The following is a 22,376-nucleotide window of genomic DNA, read 5'->3' on the forward strand; positions in this document are numbered from 1 at the left end:
GTGACTAAAAATCCCGCTAACGTCATAGGAAAAGCCGCGTGGGGTTCCCCGTGGAGTCCCGGATATGAGGGGATATGGGGATTTAGCCGATGTTGACCCGAGACGCAAGGACTCTTGCACCAAGGGTCTCCATGGGTCAACATCAAGCAAGGGGAATGGGACGAAAATAATCAGACTAACATCCACAAAATAAAGCAGAATCAGCAGCGAGTCTCGCTCGGCATACCGATGTCAAGGCCGCGGGATGTCAGATGCTCTCCCGGCTCACAATGCCAATACTCCGATTGACAATGGCTTCCCCACCTTGGCAAAAGCTTCTCCTCGAGACGAGCTTGGATCCCCTACGTGTGGGCCCATGCGTACTCGGAGTCTGTCCAAGTCTGTCAGAGTTGCATCCAGGGTGGGCCTAGCAATGTCCAAGAATTGTCTCAGTCTCGAGATTATAAGAAGACAGAACCCTTCGGACAGTGATGCCAGAATAGGCTTGTTCTGGGTTCAAAACCGTCTTGGCTTCACTTTATAGTCGTCATGTTGTCACAAGCTTTACTAGGAGCTTGGCTGCTCTTGGCTGCTCCAGCGCTGGCCGCCGATACCTGCCAAGCGCCGCCCATTAATCACCCGGGAGAGCCTTTCAGCTATGTTCAGCCCAAGGACACTACAATTCTTACTCCTTATGGGAGCTCACCAGCCGTGCTTCCTTCTCGTAAGTAAACCCGCATATCTCTTTGGGCTTGGGCTCTGACAAAATTTAGCAAACATTACCGGCAACGGTGGTTGGGAGGCGGCACTCCAAAAGGCGAGGAAGTTTGTGAACAAACTCACCCTCGAGGAGAAGTCATGGATGGCAACGGGCCAACCTGGTCCTTGCGTCGGCAACGTTCTTCCTATACCACGTCTCAATTTCACTGGTCTATGTCTTCAAAATGGACCCCAATGTGTTCAGCAAGGAGACTATTCGAGTGTCTTCATTAGCAGTGTTTCTGCTGCTGCAAGCTGGGACCGTCAATTGTTGTATGATAGAGCAAATGCCATGGCCAAAGAGCACAAAGCCAAGGGCACTCACGTCATCTTAGGTCCTATTGGAGGACCACTGGGCCGCAGTCCCTATGATGGCCGGACCTGGGAGGGCTTTGCTGCTGACCCTTATCTCACTGGTGTGTGCATGGAGGAGACGATCAATGGCATGCAGGATGCCGGCGTCCAGGCGAACGCAAAGCACTTCATTGCCAATGAGCAGGAGACCCAGCGCAATCCAACCTACGCCCCAGACGCGAACGAAACCACATATATCCAAGACTCTGTGTCCGCGAACATCAACGACCGCACGTTGCATGAAATCTATATGTGGCCATTTGCAAACGCTGTCCGCGCAAATGTTGCCAGTGCCATGTGCTCATACAACCGTGTGAACGGCTCTCACTCCTGTCAAAATTCCTACCTTTTGAACCATCTTCTCAAAGGCGAGCTGGGCTTCCAAGGATATGTCATGTCAGACTGGGGTGCTACCCACAGCGGTGTTTCATCAGTCGAGAGTGGTATGGATATGACCATGCCAGGAGGTTTCACCTTGTACGGTGAGCTTTGGACTGATGGTTCATATCTTGGAAAGAATCTTACCAGAGCTGTGAAGAACGGTACTGTCGAGATGACCCGCCTAGATGACATGGTCGCGCGTATCATGACACCCTATTTCTGGCTTGGCCAGGAGAAGAACTACCCAAGCGTCGATGCTTCTGTCGGTCCACTCAATGTGGACTCGCCTCCAGACACTTGGCTATACGACTGGAAGTTCACTGGTGAAACCAGCCGCGATGTCCGAGCCAACCACAGTGCCATGATCCGCGAACATGGAGCCTCCTCGACCGTGCTTCTCAAGAATGAACGCAATGCGTTGCCACTGCGCAAGCCTCGCAATATTGTGATTGCTGGCAATGATGCTGGTCCCCTTACTCAGGGCCCTGATCTTCAGGGAGACTTTGAATATGGACATCTGGCCGGCTCTTCCAGCTCAGGCTCCTGCAGATTCTCGTTTTTGTCAACACCCCTCGACGCTATCAATACCCGAGCTCGCAAAGATGGCTCCCTTGTTCAGTCATTCTTGAACAATACCTTGCTGACCACCACCGATCTGACTTCGCCTCTTTGGATTCCCCAGCAGCCTGATGTCTGTCTCGTTTTCCTAAAGTCTTACTCGATGGAGGGTGAAGACCGAACTTCTCTCGACCTGGATTGGAATGGCAATGCTGTTGTCGAGGCCGTCGCCAATCACTGTAACAACACGGTCGTCATCACAAACTCGGGTGGTGTTAATGTCATGCCATTTGCTGATCATCCCAACGTCACTGCTATTCTGGCTCAGCACTACGCTGGAGAAGAGTCAGGAAATGCCATTGCCGATGTTCTCTACGGTGACGTGAACCCATCAGGCAAGCTGCCTTATGTGATTGCGTACAACGATACCGATTACAACGCACCCTTGACCACTGCGGTGGAGACCAACGGTACATTTGACTGGCAGAGCTGGTTCGATGAAGAACTCGAAGTCGGTTACCGGTACTTTGACGCACACAACATCTCCGTGCGATACGAGTTTGGCTTCGGTCTGAGTTACACGACCTTCGGTCTCAAAGACCTCAAGGAAAAGAGCTCTGCTCCATCGAATCTGACTGCTCTGCCAGAAAAGCGTCCCACTCAGCCAGGTGGCAACCCAGCCCTGTGGGAGACTGTGTATACCCTGGAGGCGGAAGTTTCCAACACGGGTGACATCGACGGATACGCAGTGCCACAATTGTACATTGAATTCCCCGCTTCAACCCCAGCTGGAACTCCACCTAACCAGCTTCGCGGGTTCGACAAGATCTGGCTTACTGCTGGTGAGAAGAAAACTGTCACTTTCGACTTGATGCGCAGAGATCTCAGCTACTGGGATGTTGTTGCCCAGGACTGGCGCATTCCTACTGGGTCTTTCAAGTTCAAGGCTGGGTTCAGCAGCCGTGACTTCCATGCGAACTCCGACGCGATACTGATCAAGGCATGATCATGATGTACATGGATGATATGAGTCTTCCTCAAATGATGTTAGGAGCCGACCTTGGGGTTCTCGGGTCCTGGAACCCCCATGTTGAAATCCTTTTCAGACAGATGCGATACCTACTTTAAAATACATATTTTTTAGAATTGCTTGATTGCCATCCAGATCTGTGAGTTCGACGGGATTGAGATGTAAAGTAGAAGGTGCGGAGTGTATACCGGGCTGAGCGTCAACAACAACCGAGAGATTAGTCACAACCCCCCAAGCTGCCTGCGTATACCTGTAGTGATATTGAGAAACTTGAAGAATAAAACTTTGTTATCGCAAATGATGAAGAATGTGAATTCCCCTCATCCAAAAGTATCAAATAAAAAAAGGGCTCTGAAGACCACCAAATACGTGGATGCACGTGACCTTACAACTCCGGCTTCTTCTGCGGCCTATCACACCGTTCACTCCCCCTCCAAGCTCTCTCATTCAACGCAACCATGCTTTTCTTCAGGTATGTCACTGTCTGAAGCGCAGAATTTTGTGGAATCGAAAGCTAAACCTTTACCTCAGCTTTTTCAAGACTCTGACCAACCAGACGGTCACCATTGAGCTCAAGAACGATATTCGCATTCGAGGCATCCTCAAGTCTGTCGATCAATACCTGAACATCAAGCTCGATGATATTGAAGTCTTGGATCTTGTCAAGTACCCTCACCTGTCATCAGTGAAGAACATGTTCATTCGTGGCAGTGTGGTGCGGTACGTCATGCTTCCTCGGTCGGAGGTTGATGTTGGCTTGTTGGAGGATGCTACACGGCGAGGTAAGCTGCGCATTCTCCCTTCTCACTTGAAGTCGCGCCCTGGGAGATTACATTCTCGATTAGGGATAGTTTGGGCTCTCCGCGACCGTACGTTAGATCTTCATGCTAATGCGTTCCTAATACAGAGGCCGCCAACCAGGCTGGCAAAGCCCGGTAAACAACCTACATCTCGATTTTACGATATACCACGCATTGCGCTCTTCAATACCGCTGTTTTCACTGGGTAGTCCCCAGAAAATAAGATATGACATGATCAAGGACATTGGGCTTTTCATGCGGTCTCTCCAGAGGCTTCATTGAATGCCGAAGGGGGATGCATTAGTGCAGCGGCAGATATCCACACTTTCACTGCCATCCGAGTGCGACCGCCATACGATGGTCATCTGGAGTGGGCGGCGAGTCCTCAGCTCGCTGACATCCCAAAGCGATTGGCTGTCACCTGTGGCTTGGGGACCTCGCACACGTTGTTGATGATACCTTAGACTTGTTCTTTGCAATAATGACCAGCAAATTTTTTTTTTTCAAGACCCCGCAATATGCCCTGCCTTGTAGTCCTTGATGGCAAAGATCTGGGCCTGAGATCGAATGTAGTAAAATCAGCACGTGACTTCGTGTCGCGTGGGTTTTCGCGCCTCTCGGTCGACATTTCGGATCAGGCAGATCATGAACATATTGAACATTTGACGAGCCTGCTGCCATTACTCTCAGAAAACATATGGATTAATTGGCAATCCGGACCCCAATCCTTGTGACGATATAACACACCCACTTGACTCAATCAAGCTTTGTCCAGATCCGTTCGTCATGGCAGGACCATTCGCGAAAAAGACAACGCCAGCCCGACCACCCTCCGGACCAAAACCATCGTCTAGCAAGCGAAACACAAGCATCTTGAGTTTCTTCCAAAAGACAGATACCCCACCAGGCGCTATTTCTCGCCAGCCACGAATCACCCAGTTTGGTGCACCTTCTTCACGATCACCTAGCAGTGGCCGAGGTACGCCAACGCTCAAGCGAGGGGCCTCGTCAACAAATGATGCGAACGGTGACCTGTTTTTGGAAGATAAGAAGGGACTGGCGAAGATTCAACAAGCCAGGGAAGCAAGCGGAAAACCGCGATCGCCAACGCCCGACATTTGGGGCGACGATGAAGAGGGTTTGAAGCAGGATGGTGAAAAACATAATGAAGACCTGACGGCAAAACGGCGGAAGGTCGACACACAGAGCATTCCCGCCGATGAGACCCAGAAACCAGACGTCGGACCAGTTTCTACCAAATCGGCCGGGTCTACGAAACCACAGAAACGAAGCGGGCCTTTCATCGACGAGTCAGACAGCGAAGATGATATGGAAGCATTCCAGGATATTCAGGAGACGACTCTTCCCACACTTGATGCTACAGTCGACGATTCATTGCCAGTAGACAACACAGCGGACGCACAACGCTCCCCCGAGTCTACACCCCCGCCACCGGTAAGAGCCGTCACAAATTATACCGACCATGAAGAATACACGAATTTTGACGATATAGAAGAAGAAGGGGAAGATGTGCTCATAGAGGAGGAGTCTCGAAATAAGCCCTGGGAGGCCGAAGAGCAGGACCAACAGACCAACTTGGACATAGAACCTGAAAACGACAATGATTGTTCGGGGATTGAGGAGCCTATCGAAGGGGAAGTGAGCACATGTCCCATCTGCCAAAGGGTGATGAAGGATTTAAACGAAACCGTAAGCGTTCAGTAGTCTCTCCAATGTCTGTCCAAGTGCTCACATCCAATCCAGGAAATTTCCATCCATGTCAATGATTGTTTGGATGGAAATACTAGCGCCACCACGGCCACACCAGCACAGGTATCCAATCCCGGCCAAAACACTACTCCAAGGCCTGTAGATACCGACAAAGGGCTCACGCGTGCCGAACGAGCCGCCATTGCTCGACCTGCGCAGCGCGATCCGTATGCAAAACCCAAACCAAGTGGGCAATCAGCATTCTCCCAAATGATGGCCGGCAATGCAGAAGACACTGCTTGGAATACGGCGGCAGCTAATGAAGTTTCGTCGCGTGGCAAACAAGCATACCAGCGGACATGTCCGTTTTATAAAATCCTCCCTGGGTTCTCAATATGTGTCGATGCTTTTCGCTACGGGGCAGTAGAGGGATGCAATGCCTATTTTCTCAGTCATTTCCATAGCGACCACTACATTGGGCTGAGCAAGTCCTGGCGCCATGGACCTATTTACTGCAGTCGGCCTACCGCCAATCTGGTCCGTCAACAGCTTCGGGTTGATCCCAAATGGGTGGTCGATCTCGATTTTGAGTCCACTTCCGAGGTGCCAGGGACAGGGGGTGTGCAAGTCACAATGCTTCACGCAAATCATTGCCCAGGTAGCTCTCTCTTTCTTTTTGAGAAGAGCTCCGGGTCTGGACCCAATGTCCGCCAGCAGCGGATACTCCATTGCGGTGACTTCCGTGCATCTCCTGCTCAAGTGCAACACCCACTTCTCCGCCCCAACGTGACAAATCCTGTCACTGGCCAGCCGAGGCAACAGTTTATCAACACGTGTTATCTTGATACAACCTATCTAAACCCGAAATATGGATTCCCATACCAAGAGGATGTGATTGCAGCAAGCGCCGAGCTCTGTGTGCGCCTGAACGACGAAGCCGGTGTCGGGGCCGACACAGTGAAGACCGGTTCAGGTGGCTTAATGAGCAAATTCCTGTCAACAAAGACACCAGACAATAAGGCGTCAGAAGGTGCTCCGCAGATTGGCGGTCGACTGCTGGTGGTGATTGGAACCTACAGCATTGGCAAAGAGCGAATATGTATGGGCATCGCGCGAGCACTTGGATCGAAGATCTTCGCTACTCCACCCAAGCAACGAATTTGTGCTTGTTTGGAGGATCCAGAACTTGACGCGATGCTAACCACAAATCCACACGAAGCGCAAGTACATATGCAATCGCTCTTCGAAATCCGCGCAGACACACTCGCAGAATACCTCGATGGCCTCAAACCACACTTTTCGAGAGTAGTCGGCTTCCGCCCGACCGGTTGGACATACCGGCCGCCCACGGGACGGGTTTTACAAAATCCTCCCGTGTCCACAGTTCTACATGGCGAAAACTGGAAAAGCCCCTTCACAATTCAAGACCTTACCCCACAGCGCGGGAGCACCAAGGAAAGCGCTTGTTACGGTGTGCCCTATAGCGAGCACAGTTCATTCCGCGAACTGACCATGTTCTGTTGTGCGCTGCGGATTGGGCGGGTCATCCCGACGGTGAATGTTGGGTCCCAGAAGAGCCGAGACCAGATGAAGGTTTGGATGGAGCGGTGGGATGCGGAAAAGAAGAAGAATGGGCTGTTTCCTGTGACCGGTGATCGATGGTGATCTCCAGGCATGCCTATGATTCGCACGATTTTATACGCTGTATACGATTTCTACGTACCTTTTATCTACTCGACATATCGCATTTGAAATACAGCATCTGCATCTTTTTTTGGGGAACTCTCAATTTCGGAGTTTACACCTCTTTGAACATTTTCGCTCTCGCTTTTAGACCCTCTCTTCCTTGAGACCCCCTTCTCCTCTCTCTTGCATACTGACAAATTTTCTGGGGATATGTTTGGTTTAGTACCGTTTCAGGCACCGACTTAACCTACTGCTAGCCGAAAATCTTGTAGATCTTTTCCTGGAAATTTTTATATCTCAACAGTCTAATCGGTATTGTCGCGCGCTAATAATGCACTTGTCAGGGGGTCGATCGGCTGTCTCACCGAACAATGACTCCATGTGTCTCATGTTGCCAATCTTATTCCAAATTGCCGAGCCACGAGGTGTTTGCAGGCTGACATACGTCAAGTTTGATGCATGCAATCTTTAATTCTGCGACAACCTGGAATTTATTCCGTACAAACTTCGGATTTCAGTCCCTCGCATTCTCCGCGGCAATTACTTACCATCCGCATCCCGTGTGCGAAGGATTCTTATTTTTAGGGCTCGGGTGAAGTGGATCAAAATGATCTCAGATCGCGAGTGATCATTCGTCAATAGTGTTATATTTTGATCGACAGTATGCAGTAGTTAAACCGGGAACCTTGGAATTCAAGGACTGCATAGGACACTTTGGGTCCATGCATTATGCACGATCATTCGTTCGTGGGCGCACTTTTGATATTGGGATCACCCAGCATAAGCAGGCCCTGCACCGTTGAGGCTTTGTACCTTACCTATTCCATCCATCTTACTTACTTTGTCTACCCCTCCGTCCTCTTTTACCCATTCAAGCGGATCCCTCGGGAGGATGGATCCGGAGGGGAATTGGGCGTGCGCTATCGATCGATGCATTAGCTTGGTTCCACCAGGCTTTCCTTGTGAACTTTGACAAATACCACTACGACGAGTACAATCAGGCTAATTTTTATGATTCAATCCACTTTCTAGCTCGTTCATGTAGACCATTGATATATAAAGTTCAATCCCCTAGGACCAAGCTGAGTGCGGAGATCAAAAAGATATACGGCTCAAGATGCATACTTCAACAATCGGCCTCTGGGCCTTGGCCGCCGGCATCGCCTCTGCTAAGACTTGTTTCAATGCCACCGTGGAGGTCGATATTTCAGCACGCAATGGCGTTTTCGACAACATTAAGACTCCCGAGACCAACCTGGACGCTACCACTTTCGCTCTCGCTTCGTCCAAGACTGGCGGCAACATCACCGAGGAGGCTTTATCTGGCTATGCTACCGTGGGTGGACGTTACAATATCTCAACCCAATACTGCATGCCAAAGAACTCGGGACCCGGTGGCCATTCGCTCCAGATCCTGACTCATGGCATGGGCTTTGACAAGTCGTAAGTTCTAGGATGGACCATTGTGGTAAAATAGTATAAGTGTACTGATCGTGATGGATAGATACTGGGACTTGCCCTACCACAACTTCAATTACTCCTACGTGGACTACGTCCTGGCCCGAGGCTACCACACCTTCTCTTATGACCGACTCGGCATCGGCAAATCTTCCCACGGCGATGCGAAGAACGAGATCCAGTCATTCCTTGAAATCGAGGCCTTGGCTGAGTTGACCCGCAAGGTGCGCGACGGCAGCATCGAAGGCATCCAGAAGCCCTCCAAGGTTGTCCACGTTGGACACTCCTTCGGCTCTGCTCAGACTGTCGCCTTGTCCGCTATGTACCCCGACCTTTCGGATGCGCTTGTCCTCACTGGATTCTCCGCCAGCATTGCCTCTATGCCCGTCTTCCTCTCCGGCGCCAACTTCCAACAGGCCAACCTGAACCACCCCCCCTGGATGTCCCGCCACTCCTCGCGACAGCTACACCAGTGGGTACTTGGTCAACTCCGACATTGGCACCAACAAGTTCCTCTTCTTCTACCCCGGCAACTTCGACGAGGGAATCCTGTCATATGCCGAGAAGAACAAGCAGCCCATGACCGTGGGTGAACTCATGACCATGACTGGTCTCCCAACATCCAGTCCTTTCACCGGTCCAGTGTACGTGATTGATGGTGAGAATGACATTGCGTTCTGTGGTGGTGCTTGCTCTTACACCACCGACTCCTCGGCTTCCATCCCTGCCGGTGTCAAGGCTGTCTTCCCCAAGGCCAGTGCCTTCACTGCCTACATCCAACCCGAAACCGGACACGGCATCAACTTGCACTACAACTCAACCGGAGCCTACCAGCAGATCAACGACTTCTTGGGCGCTCAGGGCCTGGTGAGCGCGAGCCATGACCACGAGGCTCGTCACCATCACGACTTCTGAACAGGTTGAGTGATATAACGAAGAAATAAACGAGAATAGAGAGCCTAGACGGGATTTCATGTACATTTTTTTACCCAGCCATACATAATTTAATTGACGGTTGCTGAAATGAACACCTCGTGAACACCTGATTGACACCTTGTGAATGAAGCAAAAGTAAGGCAACGAATGACGACACATGTAGCCTTATAGACGAGGCACCAATATATGCCCTGTAAATCAGGCCACAAACTCAAGTCTGCGCGTGACACATAGTGATGAATCATATCCTGCGCGTGCCTTTCGTCCCCCACACTTTTCGGGCAAATCAGGCAAATCAAGCATCGAGGATTGACAAAGATGCGCGAACGGCATTCAGTATGGATAATTCGGGCACGCTGATTTGTCCTCAGAGGAATAACCGAAAGCCGGGGGCTCGGAGGCTTGAGACGGCACTCTCCACGGATCCACGCTGCCAACGTCTCTGCTCCACACTACCGAAACTACTTCCCGGCCATCCAACCTTTGCCTCGGGGATTAATTCGCCTTCTATACAGAGCGCTTCATAAATATCAAGCCAACTCGTTTTTGAGAATTGGTTGTGATCTATCTCTGTCCTCTTGCATGCCCTTACATCTTTCGCTGGACTTGTGTTTCATTATCCGTTTTCAGGATCTCCAAGACATTTGATCGACCTGACACTTTTGTATACGGCTCGCCGCCGCTCTCCTTCGAGGATCACTTTGTCCCTTCCTCAATAGCCCGACAGATCGCAGCTATGCTGTTGACTCTCGAGAACGTTCCCTTTCTCCTGCTCGGCCTTGCCGTAGCCTACTACCTCCTGCCCTACCTACAACGGTCGCATCTACGTGACATCCCCACTGTTGGGTTTGCTGCATTCACCAACATTTGGCTTCTCCTTCAAGCCCGCTGGGGTATTAAGTATATTTCTATCGACGACGCCCACAAGAAGCATGGAAAGTTTGTGCGCATTTCGCCCACCCAGGTCTCTATTGCCGATGATGCCGCTATCCAGAGCGTCTATGGACATGGAAACGGTTTCTTGAAGGCGTAAGTGACATCCACACCCAATCAGCTTTTTGACACCCTTGCTAAATACAAACCAGTGACTTCTACGATGCCTTCGTCTCTATCCGCCGTGGCTTGTTCAACACTCGTGACCGTGCCGAGCACTCCCGCAAGCGCAAGACCGTTTCCCATACCTTCAGTGCCAAGTCCATTGGACAGTTCGAGCAGTACATCCACGGCAATGTTGAGGAGTTTGTGAAGCAGTGGCAGAAGATGTCTGACCTGCAGGGTAACCCTAAGACTGGATATGCTAGCCTTGATGCTCTCAACTGGTTCAACTTCCTTGCTTTCGATATCATTGGTGATCTCGCCTTCGGTGCCCCCTTCGGTATGCTTGACAAGGGCCAGGATATTGCCGAGATGCGCAAGGACCCCAAGGATCCTCCCAAGTACGTCGCTGCCGTTGAGGTTCTGAACCGTCGTGGAGAGGTCTCCGCTACTCTGGGTTGCATGCCGTCTCTTATTCCTTTCGCCAAGTGGATCCCCGACCGTTTCTTCAGCGAAGGTATGGAAGCCGTTGAGAACCTGGCTGGTATTGCTATTGCCCGTGTCAACGAGCGTGTCAAGCCCGAGGTCATGGCCAACAACACTCGTGTTGACTTGCTCGCCCGCCTTATGGAAGGCAAGGACGGCAACGGAAACCAACTTGAACTCGCTGAACTCACCGCCGAAGCTCTCACTCAGTTGATTGCTGGCTCCGACACTACCTCTAACACTGCCTGCGCTATCCTGTACTGGTGCATGCGTACCCCACATGTTCTTCCCAAGCTCCGCAAGGCCCTCGATGAAGCTCTCCCCAAGGACATTGAAGTTCCCACCCACGCCATGGTCAAGGAGATCCCTTAGTAAGTTTCCTACCACCTGTTTTTCCGAATCACTCACTGACATCTTTCCTCAGCCTCCAATGGGTCATCTGGGAAACAATGCGTATCCACAGCACCTCTGCCATGGGTCTTCCCCGCGAGATCCCTGCCGGTGCCGCTCCCGTCGAAATCTGTGGACACATCTTCAAGGCCGGTGATGTGCTCTCTGTGCCTAGCTACACCATCCACCGCTCCAAGGAGATCTGGGGAGCCGATGCCGAAGAATTCGTCCCCGAGCGCTGGGACCCCAAGCGTCTCAGCGCTCGCCAGAAGGCCGCCTTTATCCCCTTCAGCCACGGACCCCGTGCCTGTGTCGGCCGCAACGTCGCCGAAATGGAACTTCTCGTTATGGCCGCTACTGTCTTCCGTCTGTTCGAGTTTGAGATGCAACAGGATGGCCCCATGGAGACCCGCGAGGGTTTCCTGCGCAAGCCCCTTGGCTTGCAGGTCGGTATGCGCCGTCGCCGCGTTTGAGTCCCACATTGGAATTCAGAAATAGGTTGGACCTAGGGTGGATGCATATTTATGCCCCGTTGGGCTACATATGGACTGTATGTTGAATCGGAATGCGCTGTCATGATTCGATGAGATTGGTCGTGGTGTTTGTATCACTTTGAAGTGATCGGATACTGCGGCCGCTGATGAATTTCCTTTTGTCCTGCCACATTATACCTTATTCTCAGTCTTCAGGCTGTTGATAACAAAGCACAATGGGCGTATGTATTATTTTTGATACTTGCATTACAAATGAATGTTTTCTATTTATCAGGTTGCTTCCAAGCCCTGGAGGTCGCTTCAAATACTGTTAGGAACTACCAAGACATCAGCTTAGGATGACAACCCCATCTTCCAATGTTCTTTAGGACCATCGCACACGAATAAAGTCATCGAAAGGTTGCTGGTATTATGGTATCATAAGGATTCATATCTGGCGTGAATTAAAGATACATAGGCGGAATCAAGACCTCTCACTTATCGTACTCTGAAGTACCTCCTCCAAAGGCTCAGGTGCAACGGACTACCATTTGGCAGGACCGAAAGTCTCACCGTCCGAGACAGGGTTCCGAATAGCAGTATCCATCGTGTCCATGGTATTGGACGCAATGTCCGTACCCCACCACGAAGGGAAATTGGTGTCGGTCAAGTTAAGAGTCAAGAAAATTAAGATGGTGCACAGTGCAAGACCGACGTCCAGACCCGCGGACACGATGTAGTTGTACTGCATCCACCAACCGCGGAAGCGGTCACGGATCCACTTGTTGAAGACGAAGCCGACAATTCCCCAGGAAAGATAGTTCAGAGGAGTGGCGGGTGGGATCAAACCGGCGCCTCCGAAGATGATAGGAGCGCTGAGGTACTTGATCGGGCTCTTGGGCCAAGTGCGCGCGCCGAACCAGATGATTACAGGGAGAATGGCACCGGCGAGGAAGAACCACATTAGAGGTGAGTACAGTTGGCCTGGGGAGAACATGCGTGCAGGGCCAATGACACCCCAGATGACGGAGGCGTTGAAGAAGACACGGCCGTTCGGGCAGCTGTAGTGGTTAGGCTGGTTCTGGTCACACACGTCCTTGATGGCTCCGAGAGCCCAGTTCATAGTGGCGATCTGCACGAGGGAGGACCACAGACAAGCGACCATTTGGGCCGAGAAGGTTACACGGGGAGGAATCTTCATGTAGTGACCTGGTGCACTTGTCAATAAGACGCAAGAGAGAATATCAGAGCGAGGAAAGACTTACCAATTTTGAGATCCTGAGAGAAGTACATGCCCTGGTACATAGTGATGTAGCCATAGGTCTTGAACAGCATCATGGCCATGGGGCGACCAGGCTGCATGTAACCAATGATGAACTCGGTGATGACATTGAGACCAATGTCGATGTTGGTGGATGCCTTAATGATACCAAGGGGGACGAACCACACAACTGCGATCAAAAGCGCAATGATGAAAGACCACCAGCTCATGCGTGTAGGCCAGCCTAGCACGACACCAAAGCCGATGGCGATCATTACAAGAGAGACGGCGGCATACCACCAAAGGGGAACTGTCTTGTACTTGGCCATGAGGCGACCGTGGACATCTTCTTCCTCTCTACCCACACGGCGGAATCGGGCCCAGATATCAGAGCCGTTGAAAAGACCAGTCTGGACCAGCACAGCAATGATACTGGCAAAGGAAAGGCCGTAAGAGATCATGAAGGTGCTGGACAAGAACAGAGGAGAATAGTTCTCATACTTCAAGGCATCGAAGGTGAAATCGGGAGTCAAGATCTTGGAGACGTTGTACTTGACACCGGTGTTGTCGTAACTGTTGGAATCGCTCATAGGCAAGAATTGCGAGTAAAACATGTTGGAATAGTGAATTCCGGGCACGACGATCCAGAAGAAAATGACCATGCCAATCAGGGTGTTGGAGATAGCATACCATGGAGCGATCAGAGGACTAAAGTTGAAACCTGCAACTTGAGTCCAGTCAAAAGTCATGGGGATGAGCGAAAGACCGGTCGCACCACCGAAGAGTTGATTGACGACGACGTTGTTTGGCTTGATCCATGTGACCCAAGCGAAGATGCTCAGGAATGGAGCGATGTATCCGGGAATCCAATACCAGAAGAAAGAACCAAGCATGACATACAGAAACATGCGATACTTTCCAACAGTCCATCCCGAGACCTTGCTTGGGTCTGGCAGCGATCGGTCGTGGAGGGCAGTGAAGAGGGAGGTATTAATCAGAGTGGACGGCCAGATCATGGCAGCGGGCTCGACCAAGAAGCGAGTGAAGAAGCCTGCTATGCCAAAGCCCAGCATCTGAGTAGAGATGCACATGAGGATCTCAAAGCCCCATCCGAAATGTTGCTTGTAGAAAGCCCGCTGAGCCAAAAGCACGTCCGTAGCATAGGCGGCGCCGCCTCCGAAGGTGGCGTTTGCCATAATGACTGCGATAGTGTGCTCCTTCTTTGTAAAGGGGCCCGGGTTCAGTTCGAACTCATAGCCAAAAACACGGAATCTCTTCTCTGGCATATACTTCTCCCAAGCTTTGCCGAATGGGTATGCCACGACTTGTGCGATGTATGAAGGGATAACGATGTAAGGTTGGCGCATGGAAAACAGCATGTTGAGAGAGGAGCCAATGGTTGCGAAGAGCAAACCGATGACCCAGGCACGGATTGTGTTGACAGGTCCACCCTCATCGACGTTGGAAACGGCAGACCTGACTTCAGGATATGGAGAGTTGTCCAATAGTTCGTGGGCAATGGCGGTTTGAGTCTTCTCATCGGTGGTGTGCAAGGCCTCGTCAAGCTCGTCAACAACATCCTCAGGAAGGTTAGGATCCCAGTGGTGGTGGTCCTTGAGGTTACGGAGTTGCTTGAGTGTTTCATCCGGTGCGGTCTCATCGACCATGGCACCGGTGGTGACGGCAATAGATTCGTCCTTCTCCATAATGAATGGGGAGAGCAAATGTAAGGTTCACGAGGAAGCGTAGTTCATGGAGAAAGAAGATTGAATTGGAGAAGAGGAAGATTGGAAAGATATATGGTCTGATTTAAGCTTGGAGAGACAACGAGGCCGACGGAGGTCCGCCTTATCGCGATCTCTTGAACTGAAGCGAGAGTGAAATGTAACCCCAGCCGAGTGTATTCACAGCAATTCGCTGTCTCTGATTTGATAGGAGTAAAGTGGAGAAAGCAAAGAAACGGCGAGACGGATATTGAGGCGCAAAGCAGGCGTAGCGCCAATGTAGGCAAGTAAACATGCCGTGTGATTTTGCCCGCGCTCGGATTTCCCAATTTGTGGCGTTTCTTGGGTTACTTTGGCCTGGATCCTCCAGACGCATGCTTCTATGCACCTATGTGAGCGGAAAACTCCGAAGTATACAGGGGGCACAAGTAAAAGCATCCGAGAGCTTGTCAGTGATAAGCCGGGGGACAAGCCCGTCGAAAGGCCTTGGGCCAAACTATGCCAGCCAGCACCAGCCGCATTCGTACTAGCCTCGCAGCTAAATTATGCCACTATCAGATAGCCACCAAACCGACCAATAGATTGCATGCATCGCGGCCCGAACAGAAGCCCGATTGGACCATCTCCGACGCTAAGCACATGGCTGTTGCGATTCCAAGGCTCATGCGGAGTATGGGCTCCCGCAATCTGCCACAAGGCGTCCGGTCATATCTTCCAATGTTGTTGTTCACACTTCTGAGATTGATGCAAAATAATTGCGAAACTCATTAGGGCAAAGTTTGGAGAATGGTGTCAACAAAATACAAAAAATGCGGGGAAACTTTTCTAGCGGGTTTCCAAATCGCTTCCGTTCGAGGTGATATTCCGCGAAAGGCAAGGTTGCTGCACTAGTGGCAAATGATAGTGTATGGCTTGTGTCTCACACCGGAGAACCTACGGACTTGCAGGGGTGTTGGGCGCTAGTTCCACGCTGTCTCAAGTGGCCACAGTATCGCGTGATATGAGCACTGGCAGGGTCCATGGCGCAAGACAAGGCGATAAATCGCGACCGAGGCTGGATCTTGGGCTGTCTCGATTCCATGAACTAGATGAAAGCTTCGACCAGGGGATCGGCTTCTTTGGCAAAAGCCTTAAGCTTTAACCTCCCAGGCTAGCCGTGGAGACAGAGCGGCCCCAGGGACAGGGCTGAGCCGAGAGGAGGGTTGTAGATCATCCCTTTGCTTCGACGTTTCACATCGAGGTTGAACAAATCCGTAAGGTACAAACAGCTGCACAGCTCAGACGATTGATTCCAAAGAGAAAAGCACGTGAATTTGTTGGAATCCGCCTGGCAAATTCCATGTTGTCCATGTTGCCACCGGAACAACCCCCCACAGCAACCTTCTCAGATGAAACGTGCCAATCCATTCACTCAGGAAATAGGTTCTCGGCACTTTGCGACAGAAGCCTCGCGGGTCATATCCTTTCAAAACGGCAATCTGCAGTGACTACTGCATACTCAGACTCGGTAGTCAATTATCCGGTAGTGGCTCCGCGAGCCGCGCGTTCAACACTATCTGCATGCATTCAATCCCAACGCTAGCGAGAAACGTGGTACTCCGTAGAGGCTAGAGTTTCGGAATTTCCGGTGAGATCTTTCTTTTGACGTCCCCACGAGGAACCTGGCGAGGACGGAATGTGGGCTTGATTGACCTGCAGATTGTGTTTGCCGATGTTTATCTCGGCAAATGCTTAGTCTGGGGTAGCGTCGTGGCCCCTCCTTGGCCCATCTGATGACAGCTGCACATGTGGTTATTGCATTGTGGTTGATTTTCCTCGGTATTCGACCTGGTAACAACAACCTCAATACCCTCGGAGAGATAAGCAATCGTACTTTAGACCGTCGTCTGTTGGGTTTCACGGTATGTTGTTGGTGGATGACCAGTCTGTGGGGAAAGCACCCAACGAGAGAAAGTCTTCCTCACTGATCGCCCATTCAAATTTAGAAAAGAAATCTTCATCCATCATAAACTCTTCCTGTGGAGGTGGTCCCATATTATGAAATACGCTCCCCAGTGGCTCCCTGGTTTGGTCAGCTCCTCCAATAGAATGTCCCATATTTCCGCCAGGCATATTAGTAGCCCTGCTTGCACCGCCAACGTCTGTGCTTTCGGTGCCCCGTACTATTGCACGGGTGTGGGGGTCGAATTCATCCCGCCACCACCAGACAGCGTCCAAAATCGGACTAAGGATCAAGCGACTTCGAATGCGGAGAGAGGTATACTCCGAGCCATCGGGTTTGCGGAATGCTTTGCTGCTGTTCCAAAGTTGATTCAACACCGTGATAGTTTTGGCCGCTGTGTCTGTTCTGTCAGTAGACATCTGTTTTGCCAGATTGATGGCCATGAAGAAGGAAACTCGAGCGCGGTTGGCGTCTAACCCGGCAACAGCAGCTTTACTTTTGAGGATGCGTAGTAGTGACATCGAAGCTAAAAGCAGACCGAACCCCACTTGAACAGGTGCCATAGAAATGAACCCCATCCTGTCTGCCAAGGTTTGGATGTAGTCCACCAAGCCGCAAGCAGTGGCTATGAGACGCGCTAAACACCCACTGGACACAACTGTACGCGTTTTATAGAAATGGAAGCTTTGTATAGCCATTCGGCAGAGGAGAAGGTGGTATCTCTCATCATCTGGGTAGCATGAGAAGATCAATTAGCAATCAAGAGTTGTTAGGAAACAGTGGCCAGGTAACAAACCAGCTATCGTCTGCAACTCAATCTCGTCCACTTGGTCTTCAAATGATCGCAACGCTTTGTCCAAGGACAACTCCTGATCCAAAGACATAGCACGTACCCCGTTCTCAAGAACCGCTTCGCTGCAGCTTCCAACGAGTTCTTGGCACCTGAGCTTTTGAGCTAGATCTGGGGCTATCATATTGAAGAGCATTTGGCGCTGCATGGGATCCTGCGCTAGACTGACAATGTTGCGGGGAGATTGACCTTTAATGACACAAGAACTAAACATATGATCAGAACGTTTGATGTCCACAATGTGCACTGGGACTTGATACACTTACCGCTGATAGACCAAAACGCATTGGGCCCAGAGCTCTGAGCGCCGAATCATATCTATTTCTGATGGTGCTGGAATCTTGACTCTCGAGAATTCGTGACTTGACATCGGGATATGAAAGCCGTTTTGCATCGCTACGTGGAGCAGCATTCCACTCAACGGAAAAGTCACATCGGGTCGATTTTCTTTCGGAAAGGGCCATGTTAACAGCAGTAGCAGACCCTGAATTGTGAACCATGGAGCGCAAGTTGACAAGACAGACAAGAATGCCATTTCTGTCACTCCCTGGGCCAAGGCTGTCTGTAGTGTCGGGTTACGGGGATATGACCGGCTACAGACACCAATGACGGCCCAGAATAAGAAGGGAGACTGTGCATAATATGCATTAGGCTTTATTTGCGCATCGAGAATTGGAAGGAACGAGGCGTAGTGGCGGAAGAACCTGAAAAAGCATTAGACACATCTGACCAAGATTGTCCTTGGGATATTCACATTTGGTACAAATCATCGATCTCTTCGCCAGTGACCGTAACACCCCTGAGGGAGCGCGATCTCGTGGTTTCGCTTCCTTGGGTTGTTGTGCCAGATGCCGAATCCGTCAGTGATAATTCGTGCTCGGGTAGAGATGCCAATTTCTGGGAGACTTCGGAGCCAACATTGGAGTTGAAACCTGACGGCACTCCAATTCCGGCGGTTGCTGGTGCTGCATCAATGGCAGGATGGTCTGATGGTCTATGGCGGGAGATCTGGAGTTGCTGGCGCAGTTGCTCTTTCTCTCTTTCGAGCTCATTCAATCGTCTGCTCGGGGTATTATTAGATGATCGGCCTCATTCCTTGGGATGAAGAGCTCTTACCGCCGTTTGTGTTCTCTGGTGAAACCATCATCAATGGTACATTCGTAGCCGTGTTTTTTGCACCGGGAACATGGCACAGTCTCATCTCTCCAGACGTCGCATTTGGACTACAACGTGGTCAATATAAAAATTCGAGATGTGGAAGTAGTAGAAATACCTTCTGCTGGCGGCACTGAGTGCATGCTTTTTTCCCTTTTTTGGGTAGTACTCTGTATCTCATCTTAGAATGCACTCAATCTTGGAAACGGAAAGAAAGTGGGGCTCGTACGGTGTACTGTCGGGGTTTTGAATCTGATATCGAGACTCCATATGTAGGACCAAGCGAAACCGGCACTCAGATCATTACTCCTTGTCGCCTAAAAGTATTGGCTTGATGACAAGAGAAGTTCTGTGAAGCTCAATGCCGGTAACGGGATGATCTTAAGTCTATGATTGGACGAAAGTACTTGTCATGTGACGCCGATCCCGTTGACCCACCGCCTGTAGGCTTGGCGGTGATACTGCCGGTCTAGTCGCTTCCTTCTCATTTCTCAACCTGGAAAACACGAAGAGGACATAAGCATCACCACTGTACGAGGCTGATTCGGACGCCAATGCGCAAATTAGGCCCAAAGAAATTATACGAGTCATAGCAATGTTATCGTCAGCTCGATCTGAGTATATTGAGCGCTCCATATGAACCTTCGCCCTCGTCAACCTCAGAAGGTTCCTATGACTTTCACTTGGAAAGCTTTGTCTACACAATGGAGCTTGGTCAATTATTCCAGTATCACTGCCTATGTGGAAATGAGTCTGTGTATGATCACGGCTCAACTCTTCCTAAATTTACCATCCCTTTTAAGTTTGACAATTTGCACTGTCAAATAAGATGTGCATAGCGGTGAAAGTCCAACATCCCATACGTGGGCAGAGGTTGGAATGAGAATGAGGCATGGACTCCACAGGGCGGATTCAAAGACCCTAGACAAGAACTGCGGCCACCGGGAGGACACGTTGGTCGCGACTTGGACTTGGTACCGTGGGTCTATCACTTCAGGAATCATTTTGATTGAAGGTCTATGATAGAGCTTACGTGCGATATCACACAACGTGGCAGTCATCATTGCTCTGTTTGGGTGGTCGGTAATCAATGAACGTTCGAATCAAGTGTGGTTGGTGGCAAGGCGGCAAACAAGATGATGGGTTCAGACTCGCCATTGCCCAGGTGAACATCGTTGTGTTCTTTTGGTGAGGCTCAGATGTTTTAAGATAGAGGCAATCTGCCGGAGGTGACCCGTGGAACCAAATGGAGACATCCAACGAGTTTGGATTTTTTGAGAAGGACATACAGTTTACAGAATATTGTGAGCAACTTTCTAACTCGTCTCTTGAATTGTTTCTGGCATGGTCTAGTGCACATAGTCCCTGTTTCATTCTGAAGGTTTCCACGAGGTCTCAGGTTGGGGACCTTTGCATTGGCGGCGGGTGTGGAAACGACGACCAGGCTGAATTTGGGTGCATCGGCATCCCCGCGAACTCGGCTTGAGTCGAACATTCGATTCTATCTGGAGACAGCAAACGCCACCACCACCACTGATGTTCGAGGGCAAACTGAACTATGGCATTGCCATCACTGTGACATCAGCGCCTTGACGACTGAGCTATATAGATCAATACAACGAGGCTAAAGGACCAAAGGACCAAAGCTTGACTTATTCCAGAACAGATCATGAGTTTTGACATTCCTACCGTCGCTGAGATTCAACTTGCCGCCGAGAGCGGACAGCGCATCACACGGGATGATGTTTCCGCCATCTCCCAGGCAGAGAGTGCGATGACAGGGCATGGTCCTGCAAGGGGTGGACCAGCAGGTCAGAGCCAGGACGATTGGTTCTTCAGTTAGTCCAGAGCTGACCCTCCTTAGCAACGGCACAAAGTCTTTCAATGAGACAAATGAATTTCGAGGACAAAGTTGACGAGGTATCTCGAAAGCCATCAACCTCTATCTCGATAAATGATGCAGAGGAGATACAAGCTACAGAGGTTAGTGGCTCTTGTGGACACAGCCCGTAGCAAACTTCCTAACTAATAGATCCCTAGGGTCGTGCATTCAACCAACCGCCTGGAGTTGGCTATGTATCCGCCCAAGTTCGGTCGATTGCCGAGAATAATGAGGCCCTTGGGCTCACTGCCCCAGCAGATGTGCCTACATTTGTCACAAAAGATGAGGCCAGAGGTGCTCAGCATGCTGAAGCATTAGCTTATGGTGGTCGAAACCCACGAGGGGGTGTAGCAGCTCAGTTACAGGTAAGTGATGAGTGTCCAACATTGGTGACATTTACCAACAATTTCCGGCAGAGTGCTGCAGACAAGATCGACAATTCCCGGCGAGGCAGCTTTGCTAGCGTGTAGCACCTGCAGCCCTTGCGGTCGTGTGAATTAGCTCTGGACATAAATATAGAGCGTATGTCATAATGCACAGCAATACACTTTGACCCATAAGCATAGCCCTGGAGCCTTTCTCAACGAATGATGTCATATGTGATACATAAATAGACCCACAGTGCCCGAAGAGCCCTATTTTGGTGTATCCAATTATGGTCCACGCTGAAAGTTTGGTCAGGAGATGTATCCTGACCCGCTATTCTGCCTTACAGAAGAAGCAGAGAGCACGCCAAGAGGACCGGCTTCACGTTAAAAAGGCTACTTGTACGGGCCTGACCCAGCTTGCAGGGATTTACCAAACAAGAGCGGGGTACTTACAGTCACGGCCGAGACTCTTTCCTGGCTGAATCAATATGCAGAGGCAAAGCGAGCTCTCCAGCCTCACGTTTCTGCATGACTCGGTCTCCGAGGAGACGATCATTGCAAGGCTTCAGGATCATAGATCTATGATTGAGCAGAACCCCTTGGTGATCCACTACGAGCGGTGCCCCGCGCCCGCGGATGCTTCAGATGAATCCGTCCACGTCTGGTTCACTCTGACCGACCGCATTGATTATGTCCCGGGCCTCCTTCAGGGAAAAATTCACTACCAAGCGAGCTTCCATGATACGCCTCGGGGGCTCCGAACACATATTCATGCACCGCTGGGCGTTGAGATTTGGAATGAATGGACAGTTTGCTCCAATCGGACGGGATCGGAAGTTGAGCCCGAACTCAAAGATAAGCCAGAAGGAGTGTATCTCCGCGAAAAAGTCGAATTGCGGTGTCCATTTGGCATGGCATTCTTTGTGCGGCGCAACATCGAGAAATCTCACTCCACGCTGGTGGAGCGACTGAGTGAGAGTGTGGCTGGGGCCGCGATGGAGGGGCACAGTAGCCACGGCGGGGCAAGTATTTGTCACGACCGTGCAGCTCCCCCAGCTTGACCAATGACTTCCAAAACCTGGAACGATGTTCGATTTGGAACACAGGATCGGGAATGTGGATACGAAAGAGCTGAAGGAGAGAGCTCGTGTACAGCGTA

The 22,376-nt window shown here is 50.7% G+C and overlaps 9 protein-coding genes across 9 annotated transcripts; 7 read left to right on the plus strand and 2 right to left on the minus strand.

Moving 5' to 3' along the window:
- Positions 1-528: 528 nt before the first annotated feature.
- On the plus strand, positions 529-3,037 carry N7506_011074 (beta-glucosidase; the record flags this gene model as incomplete). Its single annotated transcript, XM_056960367.1, has 2 exons — positions 529-703; positions 753-3,037. 2 exons carry the CDS (start codon positions 529-531, stop codon positions 3,035-3,037), a joined length of 2,460 nt encoding a protein of 819 aa, XP_056806522.1.
- A 482-nt stretch (positions 3,038-3,519) lies between these two features.
- On the plus strand, positions 3,520-4,000 carry N7506_011075 (Sm-like protein LSM2; the record flags this gene model as incomplete). Its single annotated transcript, XM_056960368.1, has 3 exons — positions 3,520-3,533; positions 3,593-3,843; positions 3,969-4,000. The coding sequence occupies 3 exons, from the start codon at positions 3,520-3,522 to the stop codon at positions 3,998-4,000; spliced, it is 297 nt and encodes a 98-aa protein (XP_056806523.1).
- Positions 4,001-4,647: 647 nt separating this feature from the next.
- Positions 4,648-7,236, plus strand: N7506_011076 (DNA cross-link repair protein PSO2; the record flags this gene model as incomplete). Its single annotated transcript, XM_056960369.1, has 2 exons — positions 4,648-5,571; positions 5,626-7,236. The coding sequence occupies 2 exons, from the start codon at positions 4,648-4,650 to the stop codon at positions 7,234-7,236; spliced, it is 2,535 nt and encodes an 844-aa protein (XP_056806524.1).
- A 1,138-nt stretch (positions 7,237-8,374) lies between these two features.
- On the plus strand, positions 8,375-9,630 carry N7506_011077 (alpha/beta hydrolase; the record flags this gene model as incomplete). Its single annotated transcript, XM_056960370.1, has 3 exons — positions 8,375-8,700; positions 8,762-9,157; positions 9,180-9,630. 3 exons carry the CDS (start codon positions 8,375-8,377, stop codon positions 9,628-9,630), a joined length of 1,173 nt encoding a protein of 390 aa, XP_056806525.1.
- Positions 9,631-10,387: 757 nt separating this feature from the next.
- N7506_011078 (cytochrome P450) lies at positions 10,388-12,035 on the plus strand (the record flags this gene model as incomplete). The annotated part of the gene is made up of 3 exons (XM_056960371.1): positions 10,388-10,680; positions 10,737-11,543; positions 11,597-12,035. The coding sequence occupies 3 exons, from the start codon at positions 10,388-10,390 to the stop codon at positions 12,033-12,035; spliced, it is 1,539 nt and encodes a 512-aa protein (XP_056806526.1).
- A 544-nt stretch (positions 12,036-12,579) lies between these two features.
- optB (small oligopeptide transporter, OPT family) lies at positions 12,580-15,002 on the minus strand (the record flags this gene model as incomplete). The annotated part of the gene is made up of 2 exons (XM_056960372.1): positions 12,580-13,244; positions 13,301-15,002. The coding sequence occupies 2 exons, from the start codon at positions 15,000-15,002 to the stop codon at positions 12,580-12,582; spliced, it is 2,367 nt and encodes a 788-aa protein (XP_056806527.1).
- Positions 15,003-16,916: 1,914 nt separating this feature from the next.
- N7506_011080 (putative C6 transcription factor (Leu3)) lies at positions 16,917-19,237 on the minus strand (the record flags this gene model as incomplete). The annotated part of the gene is made up of 7 exons (XM_056960373.1): positions 16,917-17,692; positions 17,759-18,018; positions 18,079-18,516; positions 18,567-18,872; positions 18,929-19,035; positions 19,086-19,137; positions 19,197-19,237. The coding sequence occupies 7 exons, from the start codon at positions 19,235-19,237 to the stop codon at positions 16,917-16,919; spliced, it is 1,980 nt and encodes a 659-aa protein (XP_056806528.1).
- Positions 19,238-20,636: 1,399 nt separating this feature from the next.
- On the plus strand, positions 20,637-21,319 carry N7506_011081 (uncharacterized protein; the record flags this gene model as incomplete). Its single annotated transcript, XM_056960374.1, has 4 exons — positions 20,637-20,778; positions 20,832-20,950; positions 21,008-21,214; positions 21,266-21,319. The coding sequence occupies 4 exons, from the start codon at positions 20,637-20,639 to the stop codon at positions 21,317-21,319; spliced, it is 522 nt and encodes a 173-aa protein (XP_056806529.1).
- A 386-nt stretch (positions 21,320-21,705) lies between these two features.
- N7506_011082 (uncharacterized protein) lies at positions 21,706-22,278 on the plus strand (the record flags this gene model as incomplete). Its single annotated transcript, XM_056960375.1, has 1 exon — positions 21,706-22,278. One exon carries the CDS (start codon positions 21,706-21,708, stop codon positions 22,276-22,278), a length of 573 nt encoding a protein of 190 aa, XP_056806530.1.
- Between the last annotated feature and the right edge of the window lie 98 nt (positions 22,279-22,376).

This window comes from Penicillium brevicompactum (genome assembly GCF_028827555.1).
Source record: "Penicillium brevicompactum strain IBT 35665 chromosome Unknown utg000007l_segment0_segment0, whole genome shotgun sequence".
Taxonomy (NCBI): domain Eukaryota; kingdom Fungi; phylum Ascomycota; class Eurotiomycetes; order Eurotiales; family Aspergillaceae; genus Penicillium; species Penicillium brevicompactum.